The 27,630-nt window shown below is 42.3% G+C and overlaps 1 protein-coding gene across 2 annotated transcripts in view; it reads left to right on the forward strand.

Moving 5' to 3' along the window:
• ccdc85ca (coiled-coil domain containing 85C, a) overlaps positions 1-26,390 on the forward strand; it is a 299,180-nt gene extending 272,790 nt beyond the window's left edge. Inside the window, exons 4-6 of one of the 2 annotated variants that reach the window (XM_072274234.1) lie at positions 8,467-8,568; positions 12,383-12,484; positions 14,806-26,390. In XM_072274234.1, the coding sequence (XP_072130335.1) occupies positions 8,467-8,568; positions 12,383-12,484; positions 14,806-14,895 (294 nt within the window). In that variant the 3' untranslated portion in view covers positions 14,896-26,390. The remainder of the gene's footprint in view (positions 1-8,466; positions 8,569-12,382; positions 12,485-14,805) is intronic. The other variant, XM_072274242.1, reaches the window with a different exon arrangement.
• The last annotated feature ends 1,240 nt before the right edge of the window (positions 26,391-27,630 follow it).

A 27,630-nucleotide genomic window follows, 5' to 3' on the forward strand; every position in this document is an offset into this window, starting at 1 on the left:
CCTGTGTCAGTTGCTGCTCAGTCTCAGCCTCTTTTAGACCAAAGGCGACAGATTATTTCTCATTTGGTAGATCAGGGCCAGCCCAAATGGGAGACCCACAATGCATCAGTTTCCAACAGAAGATAGCTACATCGCATCCTGGACGTTCTCTCTTCTCCCCCTCACCACGAGCAGGAGGTATTAAAGTTTTAGAATACCTAACACCAGGGCCAGGGACAGAATTTTCCCACCGTTGCAATACTCTACAACAGTCATAGAACAGTGCAGCACAGTTGAGGTCCTTTGGCCCATGATGCTGTGCTGACCTTTAAATCTACGTCAGTCACCCTCCCACATAGCCCTCAATTTTTCTTTCATCCATATGCCTATCAAAGAGGCTCTTAAATGTCCCGAATGTATCTGCCTCCAACAACAGCAGTCTTCTTATAGAATAAGGATGAACTCTTACCTCACCAAGGCTCTTGTTCTTTTTGGTTTCCCTGCAGTGCTTTTCACTATAACCGTAACACTACAGTCTGTATTGTCTTTTTTCCTCTTGTACCGGCTCATGTATTTGTACACAGAATGATCTGACTGGATGCTTGCAAAGAAAACTTTCCAATGTATTTCAAACCATGTGACAACAATAAACCAATTATAATTACATTGAAGATGAAGCATCCAACTCCTGCCATGAAGTGCTGGAATCAGAATCAAGTTTAATATCACTGGCAAATGTTGTGAAATTTGTTGTTATGTGGCAGCAATACATAAAAATTTTTTAAAAGCTGTAAATTACAGTAAGTATATATATTTATTTTAAATATTTAAATTAAATAAATAATGCACAGTGAGAGGAAAAAAAAATAGTGAGGTGTTGTTCATGGGGTTCATTCAGAAACCTGATGGCAGAGGGGACAGAAGCTATTCCCGAATCATTGAATGCATGCATTCAGGCTTCTGTACCTTCTTCTTGCTGGTAGCAGTGAAAAGAAAGCATGTCCTGGGTGATGGGGGTCCTTATTGATGGATGCCGCCTTTTTGAGGCATCACTCCTTGAAGATGTCCTGGGTGCTGGGGAGGCTAGTGCCCATGATGGAGCTGACTAAGTTTACAACTCTCTGAAGCTTATTTTGATCTTGTACAGTGGCCCCTCCATACCAGACAGTGATGCAGCCAGTTAGAATGATCTCCATGCATCTGTAGAAATTTTCGAGTGTCATTGGTGACATAGCAAAGCTCCGCAAGCTTCTTATGAAGTATAGCCACTGCCATGCCTCTTTGTAACTGCATCAATAGACTGGGTTCAGGATAGATCCTCTGATATATTGACACCCAGAAACTTGAGATTGCTCACCCTTTCTGCTACTGATCCATCGATGACGACTGCTGTGTCTTCCCTCGTTTTCCCCTTTCTGAAGTCTGTAATCACCTTTTTGGTCTTACTGACGTTGAGTGCAAGGTTCTTGCTGCAGCACCACTCAACCAGCTGATCTACCTTGCTCCTGTATGCCTTCTTGTCACCATCTAAAATTCTGCCAGCAATAGTTGTGTCGTCAGGAAATTTATAGATGGCCTTTGCTCTGTGCCTGGCCACATCATCATGGGTGTAGAGAGAAGAGCACCAGGTTGGAAAGCCAGCTCAGCTCTGAATCAGTGGCCACTTTATTAGGTACACCTGCTCATTAATGCAAATATCTAATCAGCCAATCATTTGGAATAATCGTTGGTTTGAGTATCTCAGAAACCCCTGATCTCCTAGGAGTTTCATGCTCAACCGTCTCGAGAATTTACAGAGAGAAGTGCGAAAATCCAAAAACATCCAGTGACTGTCACTTCGTCGGGCAAAAACACTTTGAGAGAGGTCAGAGGAGAATGGCCAGACGAGTTGAAGCTGACAGTAACTCTAATAACCACACGTTACAACAGTGATGTGCAGAATAACATCTCTGAATGCAGAACACGTCAAACCTTGAAGTGGATGGGCTACAGCAGCAGAAGATCATATTGGGTTCCACTCCTGTAGCTAAAATAGTGGACAGAATGGCCTCCTCCTACACCATAACTATTCTATGATTTTATGAAAATGATCCGGAGCATTTCACAAACAAAACATAATTTGACAAATAGTTACACCACATACCTTAGTCTAAAGTTTCCTCTAGAGTCTAAACTTTTCTCATTCATCACCTATCCAAGTATCTTTTAAATGTTGTTAATGTACCTGCTTTCAACGTTTCATATGCAAGGTTATTCCACATATGGACGGCAATTTGAGTGCAAAAGGTTACCTCTGAAGTTCCCGTCATTCTTCTCTCACCATAAACCTACGCTCTCTAGTTCTGATTCCCCCTCGCCTCACCTATGTCCCTCATGATTGTATACGTTGCTAAAATATCACTCCTGAACTTCCTGCTCTCCCCTAAAAATAGTCCCAAACTGTTCACCCTCTCTCCACAACTGAGTCTTGGAGTCCCAGCGACATCCTCGTTAATGTCTGCTGCTCTCTTCCCTGCATCCTATACGAAGGTGACCAAATCTGAACATAATAAGCTGGACTCCCTGGTGGCCAAACATTTTAATTGTGTTTCCCATTCCCATTCCGACATATTGATCCATGCCTCCCTCCTCTCGTGCCAAGGTGAGGCCACTCTGAGGGTGGAGGAGCAACACTTTATATTCTGTCTGGGTAGCCTCCATCCTGATGCCATGAATATTGGTTTCTCCTTCCAGTACGAAATCCAACCCCCCCCCCCACCTTCCTCTATTCCCCACTCTAATCTTTTATTTCTCGCCAGCCTGCTACTTCCCCCTGGGTCCCCTCCTCCTTCCCTTTCCCCTATGGTCCGCTCTCCTCTCCTTTCAGATTCTTTCCTCTCCAGCCCTTTTCCTTTCCTACCCAACTGGCTTCATCTATCACCTTATCATCTTCCAGTAGCCTTTTTCCCCCTCTCCAAACCTTTTCAATCTGCTGTCTTCCCCCTGCTTTCTCAGTCCTGATGAAGGGTCTTGGCCCAAAACGTCGACTGTTTATTCTTCCCATTCATGCTGCCTGACCTGCTGGGTTTGTCCAGCATTTTCTGTGCGTTGCTTTGCGAAGTTTCTTTTTGGAATGATTTTAAACAGGGGTCCACAGACCCCTTGGTTAATGGTAAGGCTCCATGTCATGAAAAAGGTTGGAAACACCCGATTTAAAAGGATTGCCAAGGAGGTATGAGGAGAAAGCAGGAGAATGGGGTTGAGAGAGATAATATATCAGCCATGATTGAATGGTGGAGCAGATTCGATGGGCCAAATGGCCTAATGCTGCACTCCTATGTCTTATGGTCTTATGTCAATGAAAATTTCCCCACAACTGACCTGAAAGGAGTCTTCCTAAATGATTTAAAAAAAAGCTCTGTCCTAGCATGTTATTCCAACAATAGCTTTGAGCCATTCCAGCTAAATCTCAAGTCACAATACTTTATCTCCCGTAAAATGTGCAGCCTGAGCAGGTTTAGTTTGCCCGAAGAGGGAGGAGAACACACTGACTTAATTCCTCCAAGCTGTTTTAACCTACTTGAATGTTTACTCCATGTCTTTCCTCATTCTGGAAGTGACATGTGTGCTGAAATTAGAAGCAAATAAAGCCTGAAGGTTGGTGTGGTATTACTGGGTTGCTTTGCCAAGTTCATAGTTTAATTAGTAAATTGTTTCATTTCTCCTTGCTGTGAGCTGTCTGGATGTCAAATGATGAAGTTCCGGAAAAGTCTGTTTTTCTCTGTGAGTTTCTCCACAATTAAATGAAACCAGGTTTGAAATAAGATCTACCATTGCCACTAGCCTCCACACTATCCAGGACATTTTCAAGGAGCGATGCTTCCAAAAGGCAGCGTCCATCATCAAGGTCTCCCATCACCCAGGGGATGTCTTGTTCTCACTGTTACCATCAAGGAGGAGGTACAGAAGCCTGAAGGCACACACTCAATGATTCAGGAACAGCTTCTTCCCCTCTGCCATCAGATTCCTAAACGGACATTGAACCAATGAACACAACCTCGCGACCTTTTTTATTTCTATTTTTAAACCGCTTATTTATTTAACTATTTAATATAGACTGTATAAGCTTAATGTAATTTACAGTTTGTTTTCTATTATTATGTATTGCATTCTATTGCTGCCGCAAAGACAACAACTATGCCAGTGATATTAAATCTGATTCTGACTACTTGAACATAACCATTGCCACAACTGTTCCTTCATCTTCAACACACTGTTTGCAAAAGTTAATTTACACCATTTGCATCAAGGTTACTAGTTTCCACAGGGAGTTGGGTAAGCTTGCATACGTCCATCACATGTTGATCTGCAAATTCTGTTTTCACCACAGGGATTTAGTGAAAGGAATGGTAAAAGATTGTCATGATAATGAAAGGTTGCTTTTTGAACAGGAGGACATGTGCTGTGGCATTCTCCTGTTTTCAGTACCACATACAATGCTTTATATTACTGACATGAACTTGGGTGTACACGGGGCACAGTTTTCAAACTTGCGATGGCACAAAACTTGGAGGTATTGTGGAAATGAAGATGTTAATACAGTTGGTCCTGCTCTAACGCAATCGTGACGAAGATACCTACAAGAAGCACTGCCGCATGAAAGCAATACACGTCGCCAAGAATGCAAACCATCCAGGCCATACTCCTATCTCACTGCTGCCATTGGAAAGGAGGTACAGGAGCCTTCAGGTCCCACACCACCAGATTCAGAAACAGTTATTACTCTTCAACCATCAGGCTGCTGAACCAGTGTGGATAACTTCACTCATCCCATCACTGAGCACAACCTATCGATTCACAATTCATGTTATCAGTTTATATTTATATATTTGAATTGAATTGAACTTATTTCTTACATCCTTCACATAGATGTGGAGTAAAAATCTTTATGTTATGTCTCCGTCTAAATGTGCAATGTGCAATTTATAGTAATTTTAATAAATATGCACAACTGGACAGTCAATATAGCATAGAAATACAATTGTATCAGCATGAGTTAATCAGTCTGATGGTCTGGTGGAAGAAGCTGCCCTGGAGCCTGTTGGTCCTGGCTTTTATGCTGCGGTACCGTTTCCCGGATGGTAGCAGCTGGAATAGTTTGTGGTTGGGGTGACTTGGGTCCCCAGTGATCCTTCAGGCCCTTTTTACACACCTGTCTTTGTAAATATCCTGGAAAGTAAAGTTCACATCTAAAGATGTGCTGTGCTGGGCTGTCCACACCACTCTCTGCAGGGTCCTGTGATTGAGGGAAGTACAGTTCCCATACCAGGCAGTGATGCAGCCAGTCAGGATGCTCTCAATTGTGCCCCTGTAGAAAGTTCTTAGGATTTGGGGGCCCATACCAAACTTCCTCAACTGTCTGAGGTGAAAGAGGTGCTGTTGTGCCTTTTTCACCACACAGCTGGTATGTACAGACCACGTGAGGTCCTCGGTGATGTGTATGCCAAGGAATTTAAAGATGTTCACCATCTCAACCACAGATCCATTGATGTCAATAGGGGTAGCCTGTCTCCTCTCCATGTTTGTGCATTTAGTTATTTATTTTCTTTTTGTGTATTTGCACAGTTTGTCTTTTGCTTATTGGTCTTTGTGTGTAGTTTTTCATTGATTCTGTTGTACTTCTTTATTTTACTCTCAATTGTTGCTTTCTGTGCTTTGTGGCGCATTAGGCAGCAACCTTGCTGTTTCTATAACATTTGTCTGTTTTTTACAACGCCGAGTTACTCGCTCAATGCTCTTTTACTCTAAACATTCACAAGAAAATGAACCTCATGGCAGTATGTGGTGACATGTATGAATTCTGATAATAGATTTTCTTCGAATTTTGAACTTTTGAGTTTCTGAGAAACCTTACTACACTAGAATGTTCCTGATTGTGTTTAACCAGTTTAACCAGCGTAATGCAAGTTTTTCCCCTAATCCATTAATCTCAGTGGCTCTTCACATGGCCTTAGATCACCTGGACAATACAAATACCTACATCAGGATGCTGTTCATCGACTATAGCTCAGCGTTTAACACCATCGTTCTCACAATCCTGATCGATAAGCTACAGAACCTGGACCTCTGTACCTCCATCTGCAATTGGATCCTTGACTTCTTAACCAGAATACCACAACCTGTGCAGATTGGTAATAACATCTACTCGCTGATAATCAATACTGGCACACCTCAAGGATATGTGCTTAGCCCACTGCTCTAGTCCTCTATACCCATGACTGTATAGCTAGGCATAGCTCAAATGCCACTTATAAATTTGTTGATGATATAACCATTGTTGGCAGAATCTCAGATAGGTTCAAGAGGGCGTACAGGAGCGAGGTACGCCAGCTAATTGAGTTTTGTCACAGCAATAACCTTGCACTCACTGTCAGTAAGACCAAAGAGTTGATTGTGGATTTCAGAAAGGGTAAGGTGAGGGAACACACACCAGTCCTCATAGATGTGGAAAGAGTGAGCAATTTCAAGTTCTTGGGTGTCAATATCTCTGAAAATCTAACCTGGATCCAACATATCAATGCAAATACAAACAAGTCACGGCAGTGGCTATATTTCATTAGGAGTTTGAGGAGATTTAGTATGGCACTAAAGACACTCACAAGTTTCTACAGGTGTACATGGAGAGCATTCTGACAGACTGCTTCACTATCTGGTATTGGGGGATAGGGATAGAGCTACTGCATAGAATTGAAAAAAGCTACAGCAAGTTGTAAGATTAGTCAGCTCCATCATGGCCACTAGCCTCCATAGTATCCAAGACATCTCCATCAAGAGGTGTCTCAGAAAGGTGGCGTCCATTATTAAGGGCCCCCATTATCCAGGGCATGCCGTTTTCTCATTGTTACCATCAGATAGGAGGTACAGTAGTCCGAAGGCACACACTCAGCGATTCACAAACAGTTTCTTCCCCTCTGCCATCCAATTCCTAAATGGACATTGAACTCATGAACACTACTTCAATTTTTAAAATTATTTCTGTTTTTGCATTATTTTTAATTTCACTATTTATTACACATACACAGACACATTTATTTACTGATTGATTGATTTCAATGTAGGCACTTATTGACTTATTTTCCATATTTATTATGCATTGCAAATTTCACAGCATATGCTGGTGATAATAAACCCAATTCTGATTATATACATAAATCAGAATCAGGTTTATTTATTTATGCATGAATTTATCTAGAGATGTAGCATGGAACAGGATCTCCCGGCCCAATGTACTGTGCTGCGCAGCAACCCATCTATTCAACCCTGGCCTAATCACAGGACAAGTTACAATGACCAATGAAAGTAAAGGGGAGCACCCGGAGAAAATTCACGGGGAGAACGCACAAATTCCTTACAGAGCACACTGGAATTGAATTCCGAACTCCAATGGCCTGAACTATAATAGCATCGTACTAATCACTGTGAGATTAGGAGAGATGTAAAGGCTTTAGAAAGGGAGCTGAAGAGATATCAGAAAACAGGGTCAAGGGTGGAATGATTTTATTTTTGTGGATTAACAGCGATTCTTCTTGAAACAAAAAAGGTTGTAATGCCATGCTCCTCTGCTCAAGAACAACCCCAAATTATGGTAGTTGTGATGGAAAGAGATATTTAAGATATATTAAGTGCAGACTGAATGGATCATCCCGAGGTCCATGGACCACTCGGTTAATGGTAGGTGTTCATGGCATAAAAAAGGTTGGGAACCCCTGGAATAGATGTAGGGGAATTATTTCCATTGGTGGAAAAATCATGAAGAGAACATGAAGGTGATTGACAGAAGAATCTCAGGCTATTAAATATAGAGAGACCTCCTTACCCTGTGTGTGACTTGGGTCAGGAGTACATTGCCAGAACTGGTAATTGAGGCAGATTTAATTGTGTTGAAAAGGAAGCTGGAAAAGTAGCTGAAAGGGAAAAAAAAATGCAGGGCAGCAGAGTGGGACTAGTTTGGATGGTCTTGTATACAGCTGGTATGGACTCGCAGCATCTAATGTTTCCTCACTCTGCTGTCATCTTGTGCTTGGCAAATGGCTGAATATCCCACAGTGCTGTTCAATGATGTGCATCTTCACCCGTTTCCCTTTCTTGGGTTTGCAGTGCACAGTTCTTACACCATCCTCTCCACTTTCCCCTTTTGTGTTGCTTCTCTCATCCCATCTCTCTCCTCTCCTTGCCTGTTCCATCTCCTATCAATTTCTATCATTTTATTTCCCCACTGCCCCAGTGTTCCCTCTCTCCATTCTCTCTCGTGTCTTCCCTTCTTTCTCCTTCCCCTTTCTTCACTTCTCTTCCCACCTGTCCCATTCCCTCCTGTCTTCCCCTCTCACCACCTCCCCACTTCCTTTTTCTACCTCTTTGCCCGTTCCCTGAAATGTAATGCCACATCCACTTCCCAGGTATCCCTTTTGAAGGCGCTGTGTCCTCACCACTCTTGTGTTCTTTAAACAGGGCCTCCCTCGGCTGGTGACTGGAGACCCCAACAATCCAGCGTTGCCACCTGGGTACATTCCCAGTGCCCAAAAGCCTGAAGCTGTAGTGCATGCAATGAAGGTAAAATCCAGCAGACATTTTGTTTTACACACAAAAAAAGATGTGCTTATTCATCAAAAGAAATGTCTTTCCTAAAATTACATTGCATCGAAACTGACCGCCAAATAGAAGTTCCAGGGACCTCCTTTCGTTGAGTCTCCATTATCAGGAATCTTTAGTTCCTGTTCCAGGAGAAAGCTGTGACATGGCCTAAGCCATGTGTTATCCTTTTCCCCTCTTTTGATCTTCCAGGGGTTCCCAACCTTTTTTATGCCATGGACCAATACCACTAAGCAAGGGGTCCAGGTTGGGAATCCCTGCTCTACCCCTTCCATCTGCCTTTTCTGTTCCTCCTCTTGCTCCATTCCAAACCTTTGAAACCTTACCAAATGCTGAAAGGCCTCGACAGGGTGGATGTGGAAAGGATGTTTTCTATCGTGGGAGAGTCCAGGGCCAGAGGACACAGCCTCAGAATAGAGGGGTGTCCACTTAATATGGAGATGAGGTGGAATTTCTTTAGCCAGGGAGTGGTGATCCTGTGGAATTCGTTGCCACAAGCAGCTGTGGAGGCCAAGACTTTATGTCTATTTAAGGCAGAGATTGGTAGATTCTTGACTGGTCAGAGCAAGAAGGGATATGGGAAGAAGGCACAAGACTGGAGCTGAGAGGTAAAATGGAACAGCCATGTCGAAATGGCAGAGCAGACTCGATGGGCCAGACGACCTAATTCTGCTCCTGTGTCTTATGGATTTTGTTCTCACCACCTAATACTCTTCCTTTGTTTCCTTCTCTTCTTCACATTCCTTGTTTTATCTCCAGGTCCTCAGTACTTTTCCCTGTTACTCCCACCAGCCCTTCTCCTCCTTGTCCTCCCTCTCTCCTTAATTACCCTTCACACTTGATCAGTCTTACACAACAAAACCATCCCAGCAATTATCCATCACAAATCACATCCTTTCAATCATAGCTAATGGCATTTTGATCTTTGTTCACAAAGCTGTCCTTTTCTCTTGCCCGTTTTCCCCCTTTTCTTCACCCAGCTTTTCACCTCGATAGATTTCCTCTCAACGGAGGTCCATCATGGGTTGGCCTAAAGATGGGGAAGTGGATGACTGAACTTTCAAATAGTCTTCATCAATACAGGAAATTAGGATCAAAAAAGCTGCAAAAGTTTTATAAATCCAAAACCTCAGTTCTGAGGTACTGTTAATAGATCTGAAACTTTGACCATTTCTCTTTCCACAGAAGCTGACTGACTTGCTGGGTTCTTCCAGCATTTTCTCTTCCTTTTGTTTCAAATACCTCCTAGTTTTTTGTCTCCTCCATTTGCAGTGACAATGTCTCTTGTCACTCACCAGCTCTTCTCATCCATTGTGGTTGTGATGTAACTTTGTAAGCGGTTTGATATGCCAGTTTATCTTTATTATCTCCCTTGCCACCTCCCCCCACCTTTACTGTGCCAAATCACAAAGGCAGATAATCTGTCAGGATTTAATGGGCTGACTGTTTTACACTCACTGAATGAATCCATTTCGCTGTATTGCATTATCGTTAAGAAATGCAGGGATTTTTGTCAGGCAGTACTTTGATAAGCAGATTTACAATGGGGCCATTCAGTCATGAATGGGGGTTGTACACCTAGAGATTTGTCAGCCCATGACTCGCAAGATGGATTTGATTGATATTATCCTGGTAGTAATTCCACTCAAACTACATCCAACAGATTTACGTTCACAGCAGCGATTTATGTTGAAATTTCCATCAGAAAGATGCAATTGTTTTTTTTTCTCTCTTCTGTGCAATTGAGAGATTTATTGGTGTTTTTCCTCATTTGAATTCCATAAACATGGAATATTCCTGGAAAATAGTTTGCTGCCTTGGTAACAGCTCTCATAGCATAGTGGTTAGCATAACGCTTTACCATACAGGAGAAATGGGTTCAATTCCCACCACTGCCTGTAAGGAGTCTGTACATTCTCCCCGCGTCCACATGGGTTTCCTTCCACAGTCCAAAGATGTACCGGTTGGTGGGTTAATTGGTCATTGTAAATCGTCCCATGATTAGGTCAGGATTAGATCAGGGGCTGCTGGGTGGCGTAGCTCGAAGGGCTGGGAGGGCCTATTCTGCGCTGTATCTAAATAAATAAATCGGCATATACTAGTTTATCTTCACAAGAAATCAGAAATACACCGTTTGAAATCCTGCAGGCCTGGCTGGTTGCTAAGCATTCAAATTGCCCATTCACAAAGTAATTGCATCTAATCCTATATCAAAACTGGTAAGATTGGGCAGCACTGTGGCATGGCTCTGGTAGAGGTGCGCTACAACTAGCGAAACTGCTGCCTCGACAGCGCCATCAATCAGATTAATTCCTGAACCCTGGCACTATCTGTGCGGGGTGGGGGGGAGCGTTGCATGTGTTTCCTCTGGGTGCTCTGGTTAACACAAGGGTTAATGGGCTAATTTCTTCCTCCCCTCAGTTCTCTACTCTAACCTTTTACCTCTTCTCACCTGTCCATCTGTTACTTCTGCTGGATCCCCTCCTCCTTCCCTTTCTCCTAAGGTCCACTCTCTTCTCCTATCAGATATCTTCTTCTCCAACCCTTGACATTTTCCAACCCACCCGGCTTCACCTATCACCTTCCATCTAGCCTCTTTCCCCTCCCCCAGACCTTTTCATTCTGGCATCTTCCCCTTAACTCCTCAGTCCAGAAGAAGGGTCTCGGCCCAAAACAGTGACTGTTTATTTATTTCCATAGATGCTGCCTGACGTGCTGAGCTCCTCCGGCACTTTGTGTATGTCGCTAGGTTAATTGTCCACTGTAGATAGTTATATGGTGATCTAACCTTTACAATAAGCCACCCTTTCAACGGCAGAGAATTTAAGAGGTTCAGCAGCCTCTGCAAGAAGAAATTCGTACACAGTTAGTTTTAGCTATAAGTGTCCGCCACATTTATCTTGTAACTGTGTCCCCTAGTTTGAGATTTGCCCACGTGAAACATCTCAACATCTACGGTATCAAGCCTCCTCAAGCTGCAGATACAGCATTTCAATAAGAATGCCCCTAAAGACATCCAACAAAGACAAATCCAACTTCTTCAGCTACTGTACTTATAAAAGGGATTGCACTGTGAGTCAGCATTGGCTCATTGGGCCAAATGGCCTCCTACGCCATAAGAAAAAAACTAAACTCTAGGACATGTTATTCCTGAATGAAGATCAGGCTTGTTGTCATAAGGAAGAGCCATTCAGACAGAGTATCTGGAACACAAGAGGTGCTGCAGAAGCTGGAAATCTTGAGCAAAGCACACAAAATGCTGGAGGAACTCGGCGAGTCAGGTAGCCTCTAAGGAGGGGAACAAACAGTTGATATTTCAGGCCGAGACCCTCCATCAAAAACTACCCTTCATTCGGAGTTCATTAGATTGTTTGGAATCTTGCCATGGAATCACAGTGGAAATGAGGGACTGTGGTCAATTGAAAACATGGAACAGTGATAAAAACCAGGCTCCCTTTTCTATCTAATATCTCTTCCTCCTCTCTAAACAACTAATGTAGTATCAAGAGTGAATTGGTCTCGACATCATGTTCTTACTGCCTCTCATTGGTCCTTGAGGCTCAGCTCGACACACTCAGTCAATTAAACACCTGAGTAAACACGAACCATGCTGAGAATGGAGAAAATGCATGCTTTAGTTTTAAGAAACAAGACCCTATCTGTTTACATTTAGACATTCCCAGGGCCATCAGCGATTGAGGGGATTGTTTTAAAGATCATGCCATTTGGAGTATTGCCACTGTTAACTAAGTCTATGTGCAATTTGGGTTTTCAGGTCCTGGAAGTCCATGACAACCTAGACAGGCAGTTGCCAGAAGATTGCGATCATGATGACTTGAGCGAGAAGGAAAAGGCCATCGTTCGTGAAATGTGCAACGTAAGGATTCTGTAGTGTGGGTAACAAGGCAGGAAACTGTAACTGAATATCCGTTAACTACCATTCATGTTGGCTTCAATATTTGTCCTACATCGAAAATACAGACTGTGAAACTACCATTAGGAAACAAGGGACTGAGCTAAAGGAGAATATAAAAAGTCTGACGAAGGGTCTTGGATCTGAAACATCAAGTCTGTTTCTCTTCCCATAGATATGGCCTGACCTACTGAATATCTCCTGATTTTACGCTACAACAGGAGAATTTTGACTTTGTACATTAATTGTAAGGTACATGTGCAATGAAAGACATGTGCAGGTTCAGACAACACACAGAAATATAGATTATATGTAAGTTATACAAAACAGTGAAAAGAAAAAGAAGAGTGTATAAAACAAGACAAACTAAAACCTAGTTAGAGACAAAACCATTGTGGTGCAAGAGATGGTCAGTTTTGCTCTCTGCCCAAAGTAGTTTATCATCTCTTCCATTGCTTATATCCCCGGAAATCAGTAAAATCAGAAGAGGCATGAAATGACTTGCTATCTCCGTTCCTCTGCTCCACCTGCCGAAAGCAAAACTTCCTGTGGCCAAGCATTTTAATTCTGATTCCCATTCCCATTCTGACATGTTAATCCATGGCCTCCTCTTGTTCCATGATGAGGTCACTCTCAGGCTGGAGGAGGAACCCCCTGCTATTCTGTCTGGGTAGCCTCCAACTAGATGACATAACTATCGATTCTCCTTCAGGTAAAAAAAAGAACATCCCCCCCCCCCCTTCTATTCCCCACTCTGGCCTCTTACCCTTCTCACCTGGCTATCAACACCCCCTTGGTCCTGCTGTTCTCCTGTGGTCCACTCTCCTCTCCTATCAGATTTCTTCCTCTCTAGCCCTTTACCTTTCCTGCCCACCTGAATTCACCTGTCACCTTCTAGTGTCCTGACGAAGGGTCTCAGCCCAAAACATTTCCACGGATGCTGCCCGACCTGCTGAGTTCCTCCAGCGTGTTGTGCGTGTTGCTTTGAACTCAGCATCTGCAGGGTACCTTGTGTTTACCTTCTAGCTATCTTCCTTCCCCTCTCCCCACCTTCTTATTTTGGTGTCTTCTCCCTTCCTTTCCAGACCTGAAGGAGGGTCTCAGCCTGAAACAACAATCGTTTATTGATTTCCATGGATGCTGGCCAACCTGCCGAGTTCCTCCAGTATTTTGAGTGTGTTGCTTCAGATTTCCAGCATCTGCAGAATCTCTCATTGTTTCTGACTTGCTATCATCCATTTTACTCTATTGTACAGAATCGTGATTATTCTGGGTTGAAGCATCTTCTAGCTTTATACTACTTCCCCTCACCCCCCGGGATTCCAGTCCAGAGGAAGGGTCTCAGCCCAAAACATTGACTGTTTATGGCCAGACACCAGCCAACATCATTTGTTTCCAAACAGTTGGTTTATTGATCATTACAGGACGTCTCTCTGGTGTTTCCCACACCCTCCCCTCTCTCTTCCCCTTTTCCCAACCTCTCTCTGCCCCCTTCCCACTCTCAGTCTACAATAGAAACCCATATCAGAATCAGGTTTATCATCACTCACCTCACGTATGTCATGAAATTTGTTGGTTTTTTTTTTGTGGCAGCAGTATAGTGCAGTACGTAAAATTGCTACAGTACTGTGCAACAGTATTGGATACTCCAGCTATACATATATGTGCCTAAGAGCTTTACACAGTTCTGTACCTGCTCCCAGACCACATCCTCTCTTACCCCTCCCAACCATATACCTACCAAACCTCTCTTAAATGTCACAATCGAACCCACATCTTCCACTCCTGCTGGCAGCTCATTCTGCTCTTGTACTACCCTCTGAGTGAAGAAGTTCCCCCTCAAATATCTCACCTTTCAGCCTTAACCTATGACCTCTAATTCCAGTCACATCACCAGGCTGAATACCCACCACTCTCAGGACCAGAGAATTCCAAATACCCTCTGAGAGAAGAAATTCCTCCTCATCTGATGATTCCTTATGCTGTAATTAAGCCCTGCCCTACACTCACCTGTAAGGGGAAACATCTCTGCATTTACCGGAGAAACACAAACCCACTGGAATTCTCTTCCAGCAAGGGGTTAGTGGCTCAGAAGGGGGTAAAAGATAGTTGGGAAGACAGGTGGAAGACATCCAGTCAGCTTTGATTACTGTACAGGGAGGCACAAAGGAAAAGGGAAGAAATGCTGTATGATGGTAGGGTAGGAGATTGGCAGAGAAAGTGGGGGAGGGGGGTGGGGGTGTGTGTCTCTGGACTTGCTGAATCGTGCATTGTGTGTCTTTCAGGTGGTTTGGCGTAAGCTTGGAGATGCGGCTGGCTCCAACCCCTCCATCAGACAACATCTGTCGGGCAATCAGTTCAAGGGACCTTTGTAGAGCTATTGTCCACCAGGCCTGGGTTCTCACAGCTCGTTCCGAGGATAGAAAGAAGCACTCGTTGATTACATCGGTATACATGGATAAACAAGAATCTCAGAGAAACCTAGTCCTGGCCTTTCGCTCACCGTCTCCCTCTCAACCATTCTACATGTTCATCACCACATGCAGAATGTGCTGGGAGACTGTACAGGATGTACTGACCACTATATAAGTGTAAATTACTCACTAGATATACAGTAGCTGGCTGTGCTCACAACTCTATTAAGGTGCACTGCATAACATAATGCAGTCATATACATTGGCCTGTGCGGAGAGATTTATCTGAAGGGACTGAGTGGCCTGTAATCTTGAACAATCCAGCTCCCTCTTTTCCTCCACAGTCTCGTCCACATCAATGATCATTATGAGCAGATTCCATTGTTTCTTCATTAAATTCCTAAGATTGGACAATTTTTGGCCAACGTTACAAGCAAACCGGGGTCCCAGCAAGATTCACAGGAGTTGCTCAGCAGGGCCATTGTGAAAGGGATCACCTTCCCATGTACAGAGACTAACCCCAGCCCTTAAATGCATTTGCCTCTCATTGTGCAGATGTCCAGTTTCGGCTGAGTGCAACTACAGCTGGATCTAGAATCTTGAAGTGGTTGACTGGTACTGAGTCCAGATGGAGAGGCCTCTCTTGTTGAAAAATACAGTCACTGAAGATAAAGTATAGTTTTTTTAAGGTATAGAATTTTAAAGGGACAGTATTCTTTTCTCTTGATGGTGTTTCTTCTTGGCGTTAGTTCTGTGCAGACTGTTTTAGGAAATCTGATTGCTCTGTCTACTGTGGAAAAGTACTTGTTGATCCCCAACCTTGGTGACGGGGACCACAATCCATGTGTTGTTTTTGGAATGATGTGGATGTGAAATTAATTATCAGGTTTTGAAGGAAGACTGGACCATAACTCTTGGCTCTGTAGAATCAGTTTGAACCAGGCTTCACACCTTTGCCTCAAACCCCTGCCTGCTGTGGCTTCCAAAGCCTATTCAGATGGAATACTGCCTTTTTAACAGGGGATGCTGAGTCCTCGACACTGATACGACCAAGGTCAGGCAATGCCGTTGCAAGCTGTGGACTTGAAAGTGGCATAGCGCCACATCACACCATGCAAGAATGACTCACTTCAGCTTAAGTGCTGATGATTGGCAGTGCTGTTGACAGGTCGCTGACTGCGTAATGTAGAATTTCCGGGATTTTCCAATTCTGGTTGAAATAAGAATGCACATTGAGGTAATCTATAGATTCATGAATGTGGTTGTTTTCATAACACTGAGAGGAAAGAATTATTGACTTTGGGAATATCTTCAGATCTAAGATATATAGCAAACCAGTATCACTACAAGGAAAGTGTCAGCCAGCCCAATAATTAAGGTATCTTTCTTCACTTCCCACCTGTCCCTGTACTCTGTTCTTTATCATGTTGGTCATATTACCGTCTAATAACTAATGTTTGCGATATTCTCACTTACAGCCATAGAATCAGAGAAAAGTATGGCACAGAAACAGGTCCTTCGACCCATCTAGTCCATGCCGAACCATTTAAACAGCCTACTTCCATTAACCTGCCCCGGGACAATAGTCCTCCGTAGCCCTACCATCCATATACCTATCCAAACTTCTCTTAAACGTTGAAATCGAGCTCGCATGCACCACTTGTGCTGGCAACTCGTTCCACATTCTCATGACCCTCTGAGTGAAGAAGCTTCCCCTCATGTTCCACTTAAACTTTTCACCTTTCACCCACAACCCATGAACTCTTGTAGTCCCAGCCAACTTCAGTGGAAAAAGTCTGATTGCATTTATCCTATCTATACCCCTCATAATTCTGTATATCTTTATCAAATCTCCTCTCAGTCTTCGATATTCCAAGGAATAAAGTCTTAACCTATTCAATCTTTCCTTATAACTCAGGTCCTCCATGCCCAGCAATAGTCTTGTAAATTTTCTCTGTACTCTTTAAACCTTATCTGCATCTTTCCTGTAGATAGTTCCTTAGTAAACAAAAATATAGTTACGAGTCCTATAGATATATATAAAGGAACTGGTGCTGTTTGTCACAATGTTACATAGAGTTCAGTATTTTTGTGTACAGTGCTGTTATTTATAATAGAAAACTGCAGTCACACTGTGCACATTCCAATAGGAGTACTGAGATATTTAGGGGTGGCCCAGTAGGGTGGTTAGTACAATGCTTTACAGTACAAGTATGCCAGGCTCAATTCCCGCCACTGCCTGTAAGGAGTTTGTACGTTCTCCCCCGATCACATGGGTTTCCTCTGGGTGCTCCAGTTCCCTCCCACAGTCCAAAGATGTACTGGTTGGTAGGTTAGTTGGTCATTGTAAATTGTTCTGTGACTAGGCTTGGATTAAATGGGGGTTTGCTGGGCAGCATGGCTTGAAGAGACGGTAAGGACTATTCCATGCTGTATCTCAATAATCACAATAAATCATGAGGTAGCCTGTTTTGATGATATAGTTGAAGTAAAAACATTCATTGGGATTGCTGTCTGCACCAGAGAGTGTCATGGGATGGTTATCATTCTATTTAAAACCCCAGTGGGCCTGTCATTTTAACATTTCATCAGAGCAGTGCACTCTCAGTGCATTACCAGACTGATGGTACAGGTGAGGTGTTTGGAACAGCTTCTTACATTCACACAGTGGCTATAAAATTAATCAGCAACATATTGACTGAGCCAAAGAAGATTTTAGGCAAATTTCCACAGAAAAGGGTATTTTTTTAAAGAGTGCGAAAAGAGGAGGGTGAATGGGTTGTAGGGTGTTGGGATGTGGAAGCAAGGAAAAGGCAGGAGGTACAAGCAGATCTCACGTAGCTCTGCAGATTCAACAGTGTTGCTCAGCACCACATTTTGAAGGGCAGGAAAAGGTCCTCACAGTCTAAACATAATTACTCTCATGGGCTTCCTCCAGGTGCTCTGATTTCCTCCCACATTTGAAAGACATATTGGTTAGTAAATTGTCCTGTGATTAGGCTAGGGTTACATAGGCATTTTGCTGTTTGGCGTGGCTTGTGCAGGAAGAGCCTGTTCTGCTTTGTATCTCCAAATAAGCAAACATGGCATCCAGATGTACTGGTGACTTCATGGAATGATGGTAATCTAAGATATAGCTCATCAAAGTAACATAATGTAATGGGTGGGGGTTTTCTGTCAATTTGCTACAGATCTTCATCTCTGCCAAATACTCATTATCTGTACTGTGAGTACTTGAACAATTGCTTAACATTTGACCAATCCTTATTCCCTCTCCCCCAAACCTCGCTCCGTTACCCCGATCGAAGACAACAGGGGCCAAACCCAACACTTCATTCAATAGACTTGGCTTTTGATATTTGTGCTCAATACAGGCAGCACAAATTGAATCTAAACCCGCGTGTGCCTGATTTGATCACGCAGTCAATTGACCGTCTTTCCCAAGTGATTTGCGGTCGGGGAGTGTGTTTATTTTTCTGGCTCAGATTTACCCGCATGGGGAGACTGTGCATTTGCAGTGAAATCTGACCCTGTGATGAGGACCTGAAGCAAATCGGCTTCTACCTGTTCCATTGTATAGTTTTGGAGACCTATCTTGGATCAAAATCATTCTTTAAATAGCCAGTCATCCTTTCAAAAGTACAGTCGGAAGATAATGCAATGTCTCATGTTCTGTACAGTCAGCAGAAGGCTGCAATGAGATTAACCTAGCAGGCGTTCCCAACCCTTTTCATGATATGGAGCCTGATCTTTAACCAAAGGGTCTGTGGACCCCCTGATCAAAAGTATACTGAAAGTAAATTTGATGTGAAATGGGCCAGGAAGCAAGAGAACCCAAATTATGATCTGTAGTCCATTTGGTTATCAAAGGATCACTTCCTCTTCAATGTCTGTACCGTTAGGTTAGGATGCACTTAATGTGTGTGTGAGAGAGCGAAAGAAAGAGATAGCTACAGTAGAGAGAGCGAGAGAGAGATTGCTGCAGTGTGTGTGTGTGTGAGAGAGGGAGAGAGAGAAAGAGATTGCTACAGTAGTCATACTGTCTGCATCCTAAATGATGAAATGCCTTTCAAAGGATAGTGCAGCGACACAGCTGTCGGCATTGCTGCCTCCCAGATCCTGGGCTTGCTCATGATCTTGAGCAAAATATACACAAACGCAGCAAGTCCGGAAGCATCTATGGAGAGGAATAGACAGTAAACATTTCGGGCCAAGACCCTTCTTGTTGAGTTCCTCCAGCATTACGTGTGTACGTGTGTGTGTTTTGCTCAAGATTTCCATCATTCACAGTACCTCTTGTTATAGTCATAGTCATAGAAAGTACAGCACAGAGACAGGCCCTTCAGCCCATCTAGTCCGAGCTGAACCATTTAAGCTGCCTATTCCCATTGACCTGCACCCGGACCATATCGCTCCCGGCCTCTACCATCCAAGTACCTATCCAAACTTCTGTTAAGTGTTGAAATTGAGCTCACATGCACATCTTGTGATGGCAACTCGTTCCACACTCTCACTACCCTCTGAGTGAAGAAGTTTCCCCTCATGTTCCCCTTAAACTTTTCACCTTTCACCTCTAACCCATGACCTCTAATTGTAGTCCCAACCAACTCCAGTGGGAAAAGCCTGCAGGCATTTACCCTATCTATACCCCTCACAATTTACCTCTATCAAATCTCCGCTCAGTCTTCTATGTTCCAATGAATGAAGTCCCAAACTATTCAACCTTTTTGTTTTTGATCATGATCTTGCATACTACTGGGTGGGGTTTCTACTCCTCCCTGCAACTAGTTTCCTCCCATCTTCCAAAGATGAAATTGGCTCTATAAATTATCCTTGGTGTAGATAATTAGTAAAAGAATCAAAGGAGGGCTGAGACATTTCATTAATCAGTGTGTAGCCAGCATGCAAATAATTTACAGGGCCTCAAGAAGCTAACGAGAGAGGAAATGGGAATGATACCATTGCTGTACTGGGGGATAGCATGGACCTGATGGGCTGAATATGTCATCGAAAAGAATTATGGGTGGTGTCGAGGAGAGTTGCAGTAATAGATCCTAGTAATGCGAGGGATGAAAACAGTGGCTGAATATCTACAAAAATAGATCCATAATACAACTGCCAACACAACACTGATAGATTCACAGACAGTCTGAGATCATGATCATATTTTCCCAGGAAGAGAAACCAATTAGTATAGAGTGGCAAAGCCAGTAAGTCAGTAGAAGATGGGAGACTTAATATGGGGCATATTAATGCCAAAACTAAATTTGAGAATCCAAATTTTAAAATGGTGTGATCTTATCTGTTAATGTATGCTTGAGGCCTGTTGGTGGGAAGTTACTACCAAATGTGTTACTCTCTGAAAGCCGCCTGTGCTTGCTTTGTCTTGGATTAGCTCTCTGGTGCGGGCGGAGGGGGAGGGTTACATCAACCAGCTACAAAATTCACAGCGGGAAGCAATCTCCTGGGGTGATTGAAATTCTGAAAGATACAGGACTCCTGTGTTTGGTTACAGGCTTGTTCCAGCCAGTTTGTTCTGAAAACAACTTCATTCACCTGTTTGTCTAAAGCAAAGGACAATGATACTCTATTTTCAATCTGATCTTTAGTTAAACTAGAATTTTGATAGTCCAACACTGATGGCAGCTGCATATTTTTGTGCACTAACACTTGTAAATATACTGTCCAGAGATTATCCAAACCGTAGAGAATTGAAAGATTTCTTTTACCTCAGAATATAATAACTAACAAGCTGTACACTGGAAAATGGGGATTTCCCAATACAATTTTGTGTTCTGACAGTATAATATTTTAATAAGACCACAATATAAATTTATCATGTTATATCAAATATATATATCTATATATGATAATGTCAGTGTTTTATTATTGATGAACAGTTTCTGCCTCTGTCAAGGATGGAGAGCCTCAATCCTATTCTGTTGATAATTGTGATTTGATTGTTGCAGTGGGTTTAATAATAAGCTCGTGTAAATGCAATGATTTTCTTTTTAATGCCAATATATTGATGTATTCCAAAGCTCTGTCAATCCTGCCATCAAAAGGAAATTAGCTAGAGGAGGATTTACTCCACTTATTCTGAAAGAGTAAAATTTAGTGTGGACAACTCTTATGCCTCTGCTGGCTCCCCTTCTCTCTGTGTCCTCTTTTGTTTTATTAATAACAGCCTGCAGATGATGCATTAATGTTCATGAATGGAACTTGCTTGGAGATCCTGATCCTATTTTAAATAAGTTTGTACGTTTATTATGGAGAAATAAATGAAATGGCCCTTAAAGTGAAAAAATCTTAGCACTGCTACATAATTTTTAAAAAAATTATCAATACTTGATAGCTGATTGATTATCATTTGGGGATAAAAATTAAAGTTTTAAATCTCTTAAAACACTAAACAATTCCCTTTCTGTTTACTGTGCGAGATTAGAGGTGGCTTCGAAGATGAATTGAGTTTGATTGCCCTGAGCGAATGGAATGTAACCAGGGAGCTGGGATAATTAACTCATGGGATCAAGGTGATGTAGTTAATCCCTCTGCCTGAACTCAGCCATTTGTTCCTCAACACTCAGCACTCAATAATCAAAAACAATAAACCTGATCAACTAGGACCATATAACATGGAGAGCTCCTTATCACGGTGCATATTGTGAAAAATAACCAAGTTATAAGCTCTGTAATGTTTTTAGTGCCGTAGTCTGTTAATGAACCAGGTAAAGAAGCAGGTTGTTTGATTCAGTCCAATGCTTAGAATCTAATTCAAAACACCTCACCTATATGAGATTATTTTGTTTTAAGGCATAACCATTTCTAATGTGGTAATGCATTGTTTGAACATAGTTCAGCATTCTAGATGTACGTGTGCCTATTTTGCTGATTTGTTTTGGCCTACGTTGCACTGATGAATCAAACAACTGAAAGTCTCTTTTTCCTTCTTAGCCTGTGTTCATACAAAATAGGACATCTTTATAATTCCGTGCCTTAGGATAGCATCCACATCATGAGAATAACCAGGCTGTTGTCTGTGTCCTCTCTGGTCTCATTATGTGCTCTATTATAATGATCAATGGGTTCGTTTTGTTCCATCTGTGGGACTGCGTGGTAATTCTGTACTCGCCACTCTAGATGTTTCATTACATGATGTTTTGCATTGGTTAGCTCAAGCCGAGTACTCCGGGTTAATTGGTTCTAATTATTTACCTGCTCAACGTTTATAATTTCAATTGCCGCTTCCCATGGAAATCAATAATTTATAGTAGATTGAACTTTCTTTCCCATTTGCAATAACAATAAAATTGAAACAATCTTCACTCAACTGGTTATTAATTTTTTTTATAAGATATAGGAACAGAATAGGTTATTTGGCCGCCATTCTGCTCCACCATTCCAATTTGGCTGATTTATTATCCCTATCAACCCCATCCTCCTGTCTTCTCCCTGTAACCTTTGACACCCTTACTAGTCAAGAACCTCTGCTGTAAATATACCCAGTGACTTGGTGGCCTCCACAGCCATGTTTTGCAATGAAATCCACAGATTCACCACTCGCTGGCTAAAGAAAATCCTCCTGTTCTCCATTCTAAATGAATGTCCTTCTATTCTGAGGCTGTGCCCCCTGGTCCTAGACTTCCCCGCCATAGGAAACATCCCGTCTACATCTACTCTCGCTTTCACGCTGCTTCCCAATAGGATAACTAACAGCAGTGACTGTGCCACAATTAGAATCTGCAGCTTAGGAGTTTGAAGTGCACGTCTTTAATGAAGAACTGCTGAGTGATTCCCAGTTGACCTAGTGAGTTAAAGTACTAGGGTACAAAACCAGTCAGACTTAAATAATCCAGTTTCAATACCTGTAATCCTCACTCCCTAAAGGAGGCTGGGAATGGTGGGATAATTGAAGGTTTCAAGGAAAGATCAATAGAATTTTTGCCGGATAAGGGTGTCAGAGTGCATGGAGCTGAGATGGTTAAAACAGATCTAATTGAACGTTCCAAGGTGGTCAAAGACCTGTCCTATTCCTATCTTGCTTGGTCTATGTTGAGCCTTTTACCAGTTGGGACCAAGGATTATGTGGCTCAGCATCTTCAAATTATGGAGAGAAACATCAGAAGGATTTCTGCTGCTGATTCCTAGCCTGGGATTTCTGCCTGAAAACACTCATGTACTGATCAAGTACGGGGCAGGTTCTGGCTGAGTTAAAATATCCCACAGATGTACTCCTTGTCTGGCAGATACATGAGGTAGTGTGCATAAAAATGAACCACATATAGATCGATGTCCTCAAGAGCAGGAAGGAGGGACTGCAGAAAAGACTATCAGCATCTTATTTCTGTAATGTTTTATCCCTGTGCCAGACTAGAATAAGCTTGAGCCAAGCTCTGTTAAGGGTGCATTAGAACATGCCCCACCTCCTACAGAAAGTTATTAGAAAGTTGCCTCCCACCCTGCAGAGTTATTAGAATGTAATCTCTCTTTGCTGAAAATTATATAACACATTTCGTTAAACTTATATAGCTTCATTAACATTTTCTGACTACTTAATGAGACAGAAATTAGTGCTGAACCACATGAGAATATTAGGGCAGGAGATAAGAGGTTTGCTAAACGAGGTTGCCTTCAGTCAGTGTGGGAAAGGAGACAGAGAGTTGTAGAGAGGACATTCCAGAGCCTGAGCCCTTCATCCTGAAGATACGGCTGCCAGCAGTGTGGTGATATAACTCCCAATGGGGCCAAATTAGTGACGGCTATCTCTGACACCTGTAGCACTGAATCTAAAACAGAGAACAGGAGTGGTGAGACTATGAAGGAACATGAATACATGATTGAAAATCTTCAGTTCAGACCACTGCTTAAATGGGAGCCAACGTAGGTCAGATAGCACAGGAATGATGATAAGTGGAACAAGGTGAAATTAAAGTACCAGCTCAGAGTTTTGGGTGACTACTAGTTTACCGGGAGTAAGATGGGCAGGCCAGATGAGAGCTTTAGAGTTGGGAGGTATAGAACGTTACACATTCTGTCTGAGGTATAGCCACTCTCCGCGGTCTGAGCTTGCGCCTCATTCAGATTTCCAGTCAGTGCTGAGTTGGTAAACTCACAAACAGAAGATGACCATGACGTCAGAGTATTAATGCGATGGTTCTGTATTAAGATGCAAGGTGAAACATTCTAAACATTCCCCTTGATGGATGCACCAGAACAGGTGTGTCACCTGATTCAAATCCAGTGAACGACCAATCAGAGCAGCTTCTTACATACCTACCTATGAAGATAAATGCATGCAGTCAATGGTCCTGAGCCCAAGGACAAAGTCTTGTATATTGGTATATTGATAGGTAGAGAAAGTTCCCTTATACATAAAAGGATGGCAAGTGGTGCTCAGAAGTCCTTCTGTTGTCCACCATCCTCATCAGGACTGCTAACTCCAGACAAGGTCCTAGAGGCACAGCCAAAAGCAATCTCTGGGAACAAAAGATATTTGAGACTTCTTCTCAAATACCCTGAGACCATAAACAAACTTGGGCCTCATATCTTAATCCCTCATTATCCCATGTGCTTGCAATCCACTATGAAATTAAAGGTTGTAAAGGACATCTCCATGTTCACAAAATTCATCTCTCATTTTATCTTGCAGCCATCAGTCCCTCAAAATCTATCTGCCATCCATGCAGAAATTTCTATTTGCATATACGGGAATGTTGGCCTACAGATTTTTGATCATGCGAAGGGGAAGGAAACAGAAATATGAATCTTGTTGTGTACTTGCAAAGTCATAAGAATCCAAGCAGAGCAAGTTACCATGGTAACTGTCACTTCCTGTCTGCAATGCAAGTAGCCCTTGTAGTGATTATCTATTTGAATAACTGAAGGTACTCACTTGCTGCTGTTAATCACTATTGTGTGATATTCTGCCGACAGTACTCTCCTTGCGTTGTTGAGGTGCCATGCCTTTGATGAGAACTGCATAGAAAAAGGTGACAATATGTCTTCACGAGAAACCTGCCCTTGCAAACATTTGAAAACACCAACCTTTTCTACAGATCAATAATTTATGAATTGATTAGCTTAATATGTAATAGGATTTTAGGTTTAAAGTCTTGTACAAACTATTTCTTTCACTCCCTTGATCTTCACTTTTCTTCAGGCAAAAGACCATAATTGCTAAATATGTTTGGGGAGCTGATGTCTTTAAAGAGAGTATGGGAAGGGGAAATTAGTGGGAAACATAATATATTCCTTTCTTAACACTATTAACGTGATACAAATAGAAATTTCTGCATGGATAGCAGATACCCTTTGTAGAGCATTTGATGGTTCTGTGCCTGTACTCACTAGAATTCAGAGGAATAATTAAAAACTTAATAAAAACTATCGAATGGTGAAAGAGTGGTTGTGGGGTGAATATTTCTAATGGTGGGAGATTCTAAGACCAGAGGACACAGCCTCAGAATAAAGGAGCGTCCTATGGAGATGAGGAGGAATTTCTTTAGCCAAAGATTGGTGAACTTGTTAAATTCATTGCCACTGGCAGCTGTGGAGGCCTAGTCTTTATGTATATTTAAGGCAGAGGTCGTTAGATTCTTGATTGGTCAGGGCACGAAGGGATATAGAGAGAAGGCAGGGGATTGGGGCTGAGAGGGATAATGGATCAGCCATGATTAAATGGAGGAGCAGGCTCGATGGGCCAAATGGCCTAATTCTGCTCTGATATCTTATGGTTGAGATGAAAATGGTGAAGGCTGTGTTTCCTGCTGGCTGTATACTCTCCCCTGTCAAAATGGTGATTTGTTTCTGTTCACTACTACAACCTGATCAACAATAATTCCCAAGGTGGAACTTAGCTATCTCCGAGCAGTGAAAGAGGAGGCATCTAGGAAATTTTACCTCAGCCACTGCCTCTTGAAGAAGCTACTTTGGGAGAGTGGAGCTGGCATTTGAGAGCAAAGGAGTTGGAAGGAAGATGAATATTTTTTTAACATTAAAAATATTGTTATTTTTTTTGAGGTGATGTATGTGTGTATAAAAATGCTCACAAAAAACACAGAATGAGAGGAAATCAACTGTGAATATAAAAGATGAATATTTTAATAAGGTTGTGATGCGACCGTAACTACTTAAGAAAAATTGCAACTGAAGTTTCACTATGGAACTTGCGATGAGGAAATTCCTGCTGTTTTTTGCCTGCTGTAAATGTGCATGCTGTCATTTTTGATGACTCTCTCTGTATATATTGAAGTCTGTGGGCCCTGTGTGGATTTGTATTTTCGACGGAACACAGCATTTCACGCCCAGCCCCCTATACTTGTCAAACCCTGAGGTTTATTTGACTTTTAAAGTAACAATTCTAGCTTTCAATATTTTAGTTAAAGCAATGAAAGGGATGTGTCTCATAAGAACTGTTAGTTGACTTTTAAACAAAATAAAACATACAGATTCTTGTCTTTTGTGTAAATTTGTATGTGTGTGTTTGTGTGTATCTGTGCAAGTGCAAAGGCGTGTGTCTATGTATGCACTGTGCGTGTGAACGGACACTCTCGAGTATATGTAATTTTGAAACCCGCAGAGGAAATACACAACTAATTGTTGTAAACTCATGTTCTTGTCATAAAAATGTTCACAAATTTCTAGGTAAATTTATTACCAAAAGATGTAGGTGTCACCATATAGTACTCTGAGATTCATTTTCTTGCAGGCATTCACAGCAGAATGGAGAAACACAATAGAATGAACAAAAAGCCCTACGTACAAATATAGATTGACAAACAACCAATGTACAAAAGACAGGAACTGTGCAAATACAAGATAAAGAAAGGATCATAAATAAACAAAACAGAGGGAAAGGTAGATACATACATAAAAACTGAAAACTTGAGTTGTAGTGTCATAGAAAACCTACAGCACAATACAGGCCCTTCAGCCCACAAAGTTATGCCGAACACGTTCCCTACCTTAGAAATTACTAGACTTCTCCACTGCCCTCTATTTTTCTAAGAAAGAGAAGTGAGTCATTGAAGGTGAGTCCATAGGATGTGGGTAACACACACAAAATGCTGGAGGAACTCAGCAGGCCAGGCAACATCTAAGGAAAAAGGTAAAGAGTCGATGTGTTGGGCCAAAACCCTTCGAGTTCAGTGTTGAGGTGAGTGAAGTTATCCATGCAGATTCAGGAGCCTAATGGTTGAGGGGGTAATAACTGTTTCTGAATCTTCTGTCCACAATGCAGGGTTTCAACCCAAATTGTCTACGGTTCCTTTCATCCCACGGGTTTTGCTCAACTTGCTAAGTTGCTCCAGTAATTTGGTTTCGCTCTCTTCTGTCCATTGTTGCGTTTTAATGTTTCTGTTTCCCTTTGGTTTTAGTGATTAATACATTATCCGGACTATCAGTGGAGAGTGTGCTACCGCTCCCAACCTTATTGGTCATTGCTGATGTCTGTTCATTGCATGCACACCCCACTATTAATTTTATTTTTGGAACTTAACCTATTATATTAAGATAATTATCTACTTCCTCCACTTACTTTTGCTGAAGTTGCGGACTCAGCCTCAGTTCGATGATGGAGCTCTATCCTTTGCCTAATGACAAGGCTGTATTTCGTGGTGTTGGGCATGTAGAATGAGTATCGGGGGCGATTTCTCATTCACCATATCGGTCCAATCCTGCTATCCAAATCCCGTCCAC

The sequence above is a fragment of the Mobula birostris genome, chromosome 1, assembly GCF_030028105.1.
Source record: "Mobula birostris isolate sMobBir1 chromosome 1, sMobBir1.hap1, whole genome shotgun sequence".
Classification (NCBI taxonomy): Eukaryota; Metazoa; Chordata; class Chondrichthyes; order Myliobatiformes; family Myliobatidae; genus Mobula; species Mobula birostris.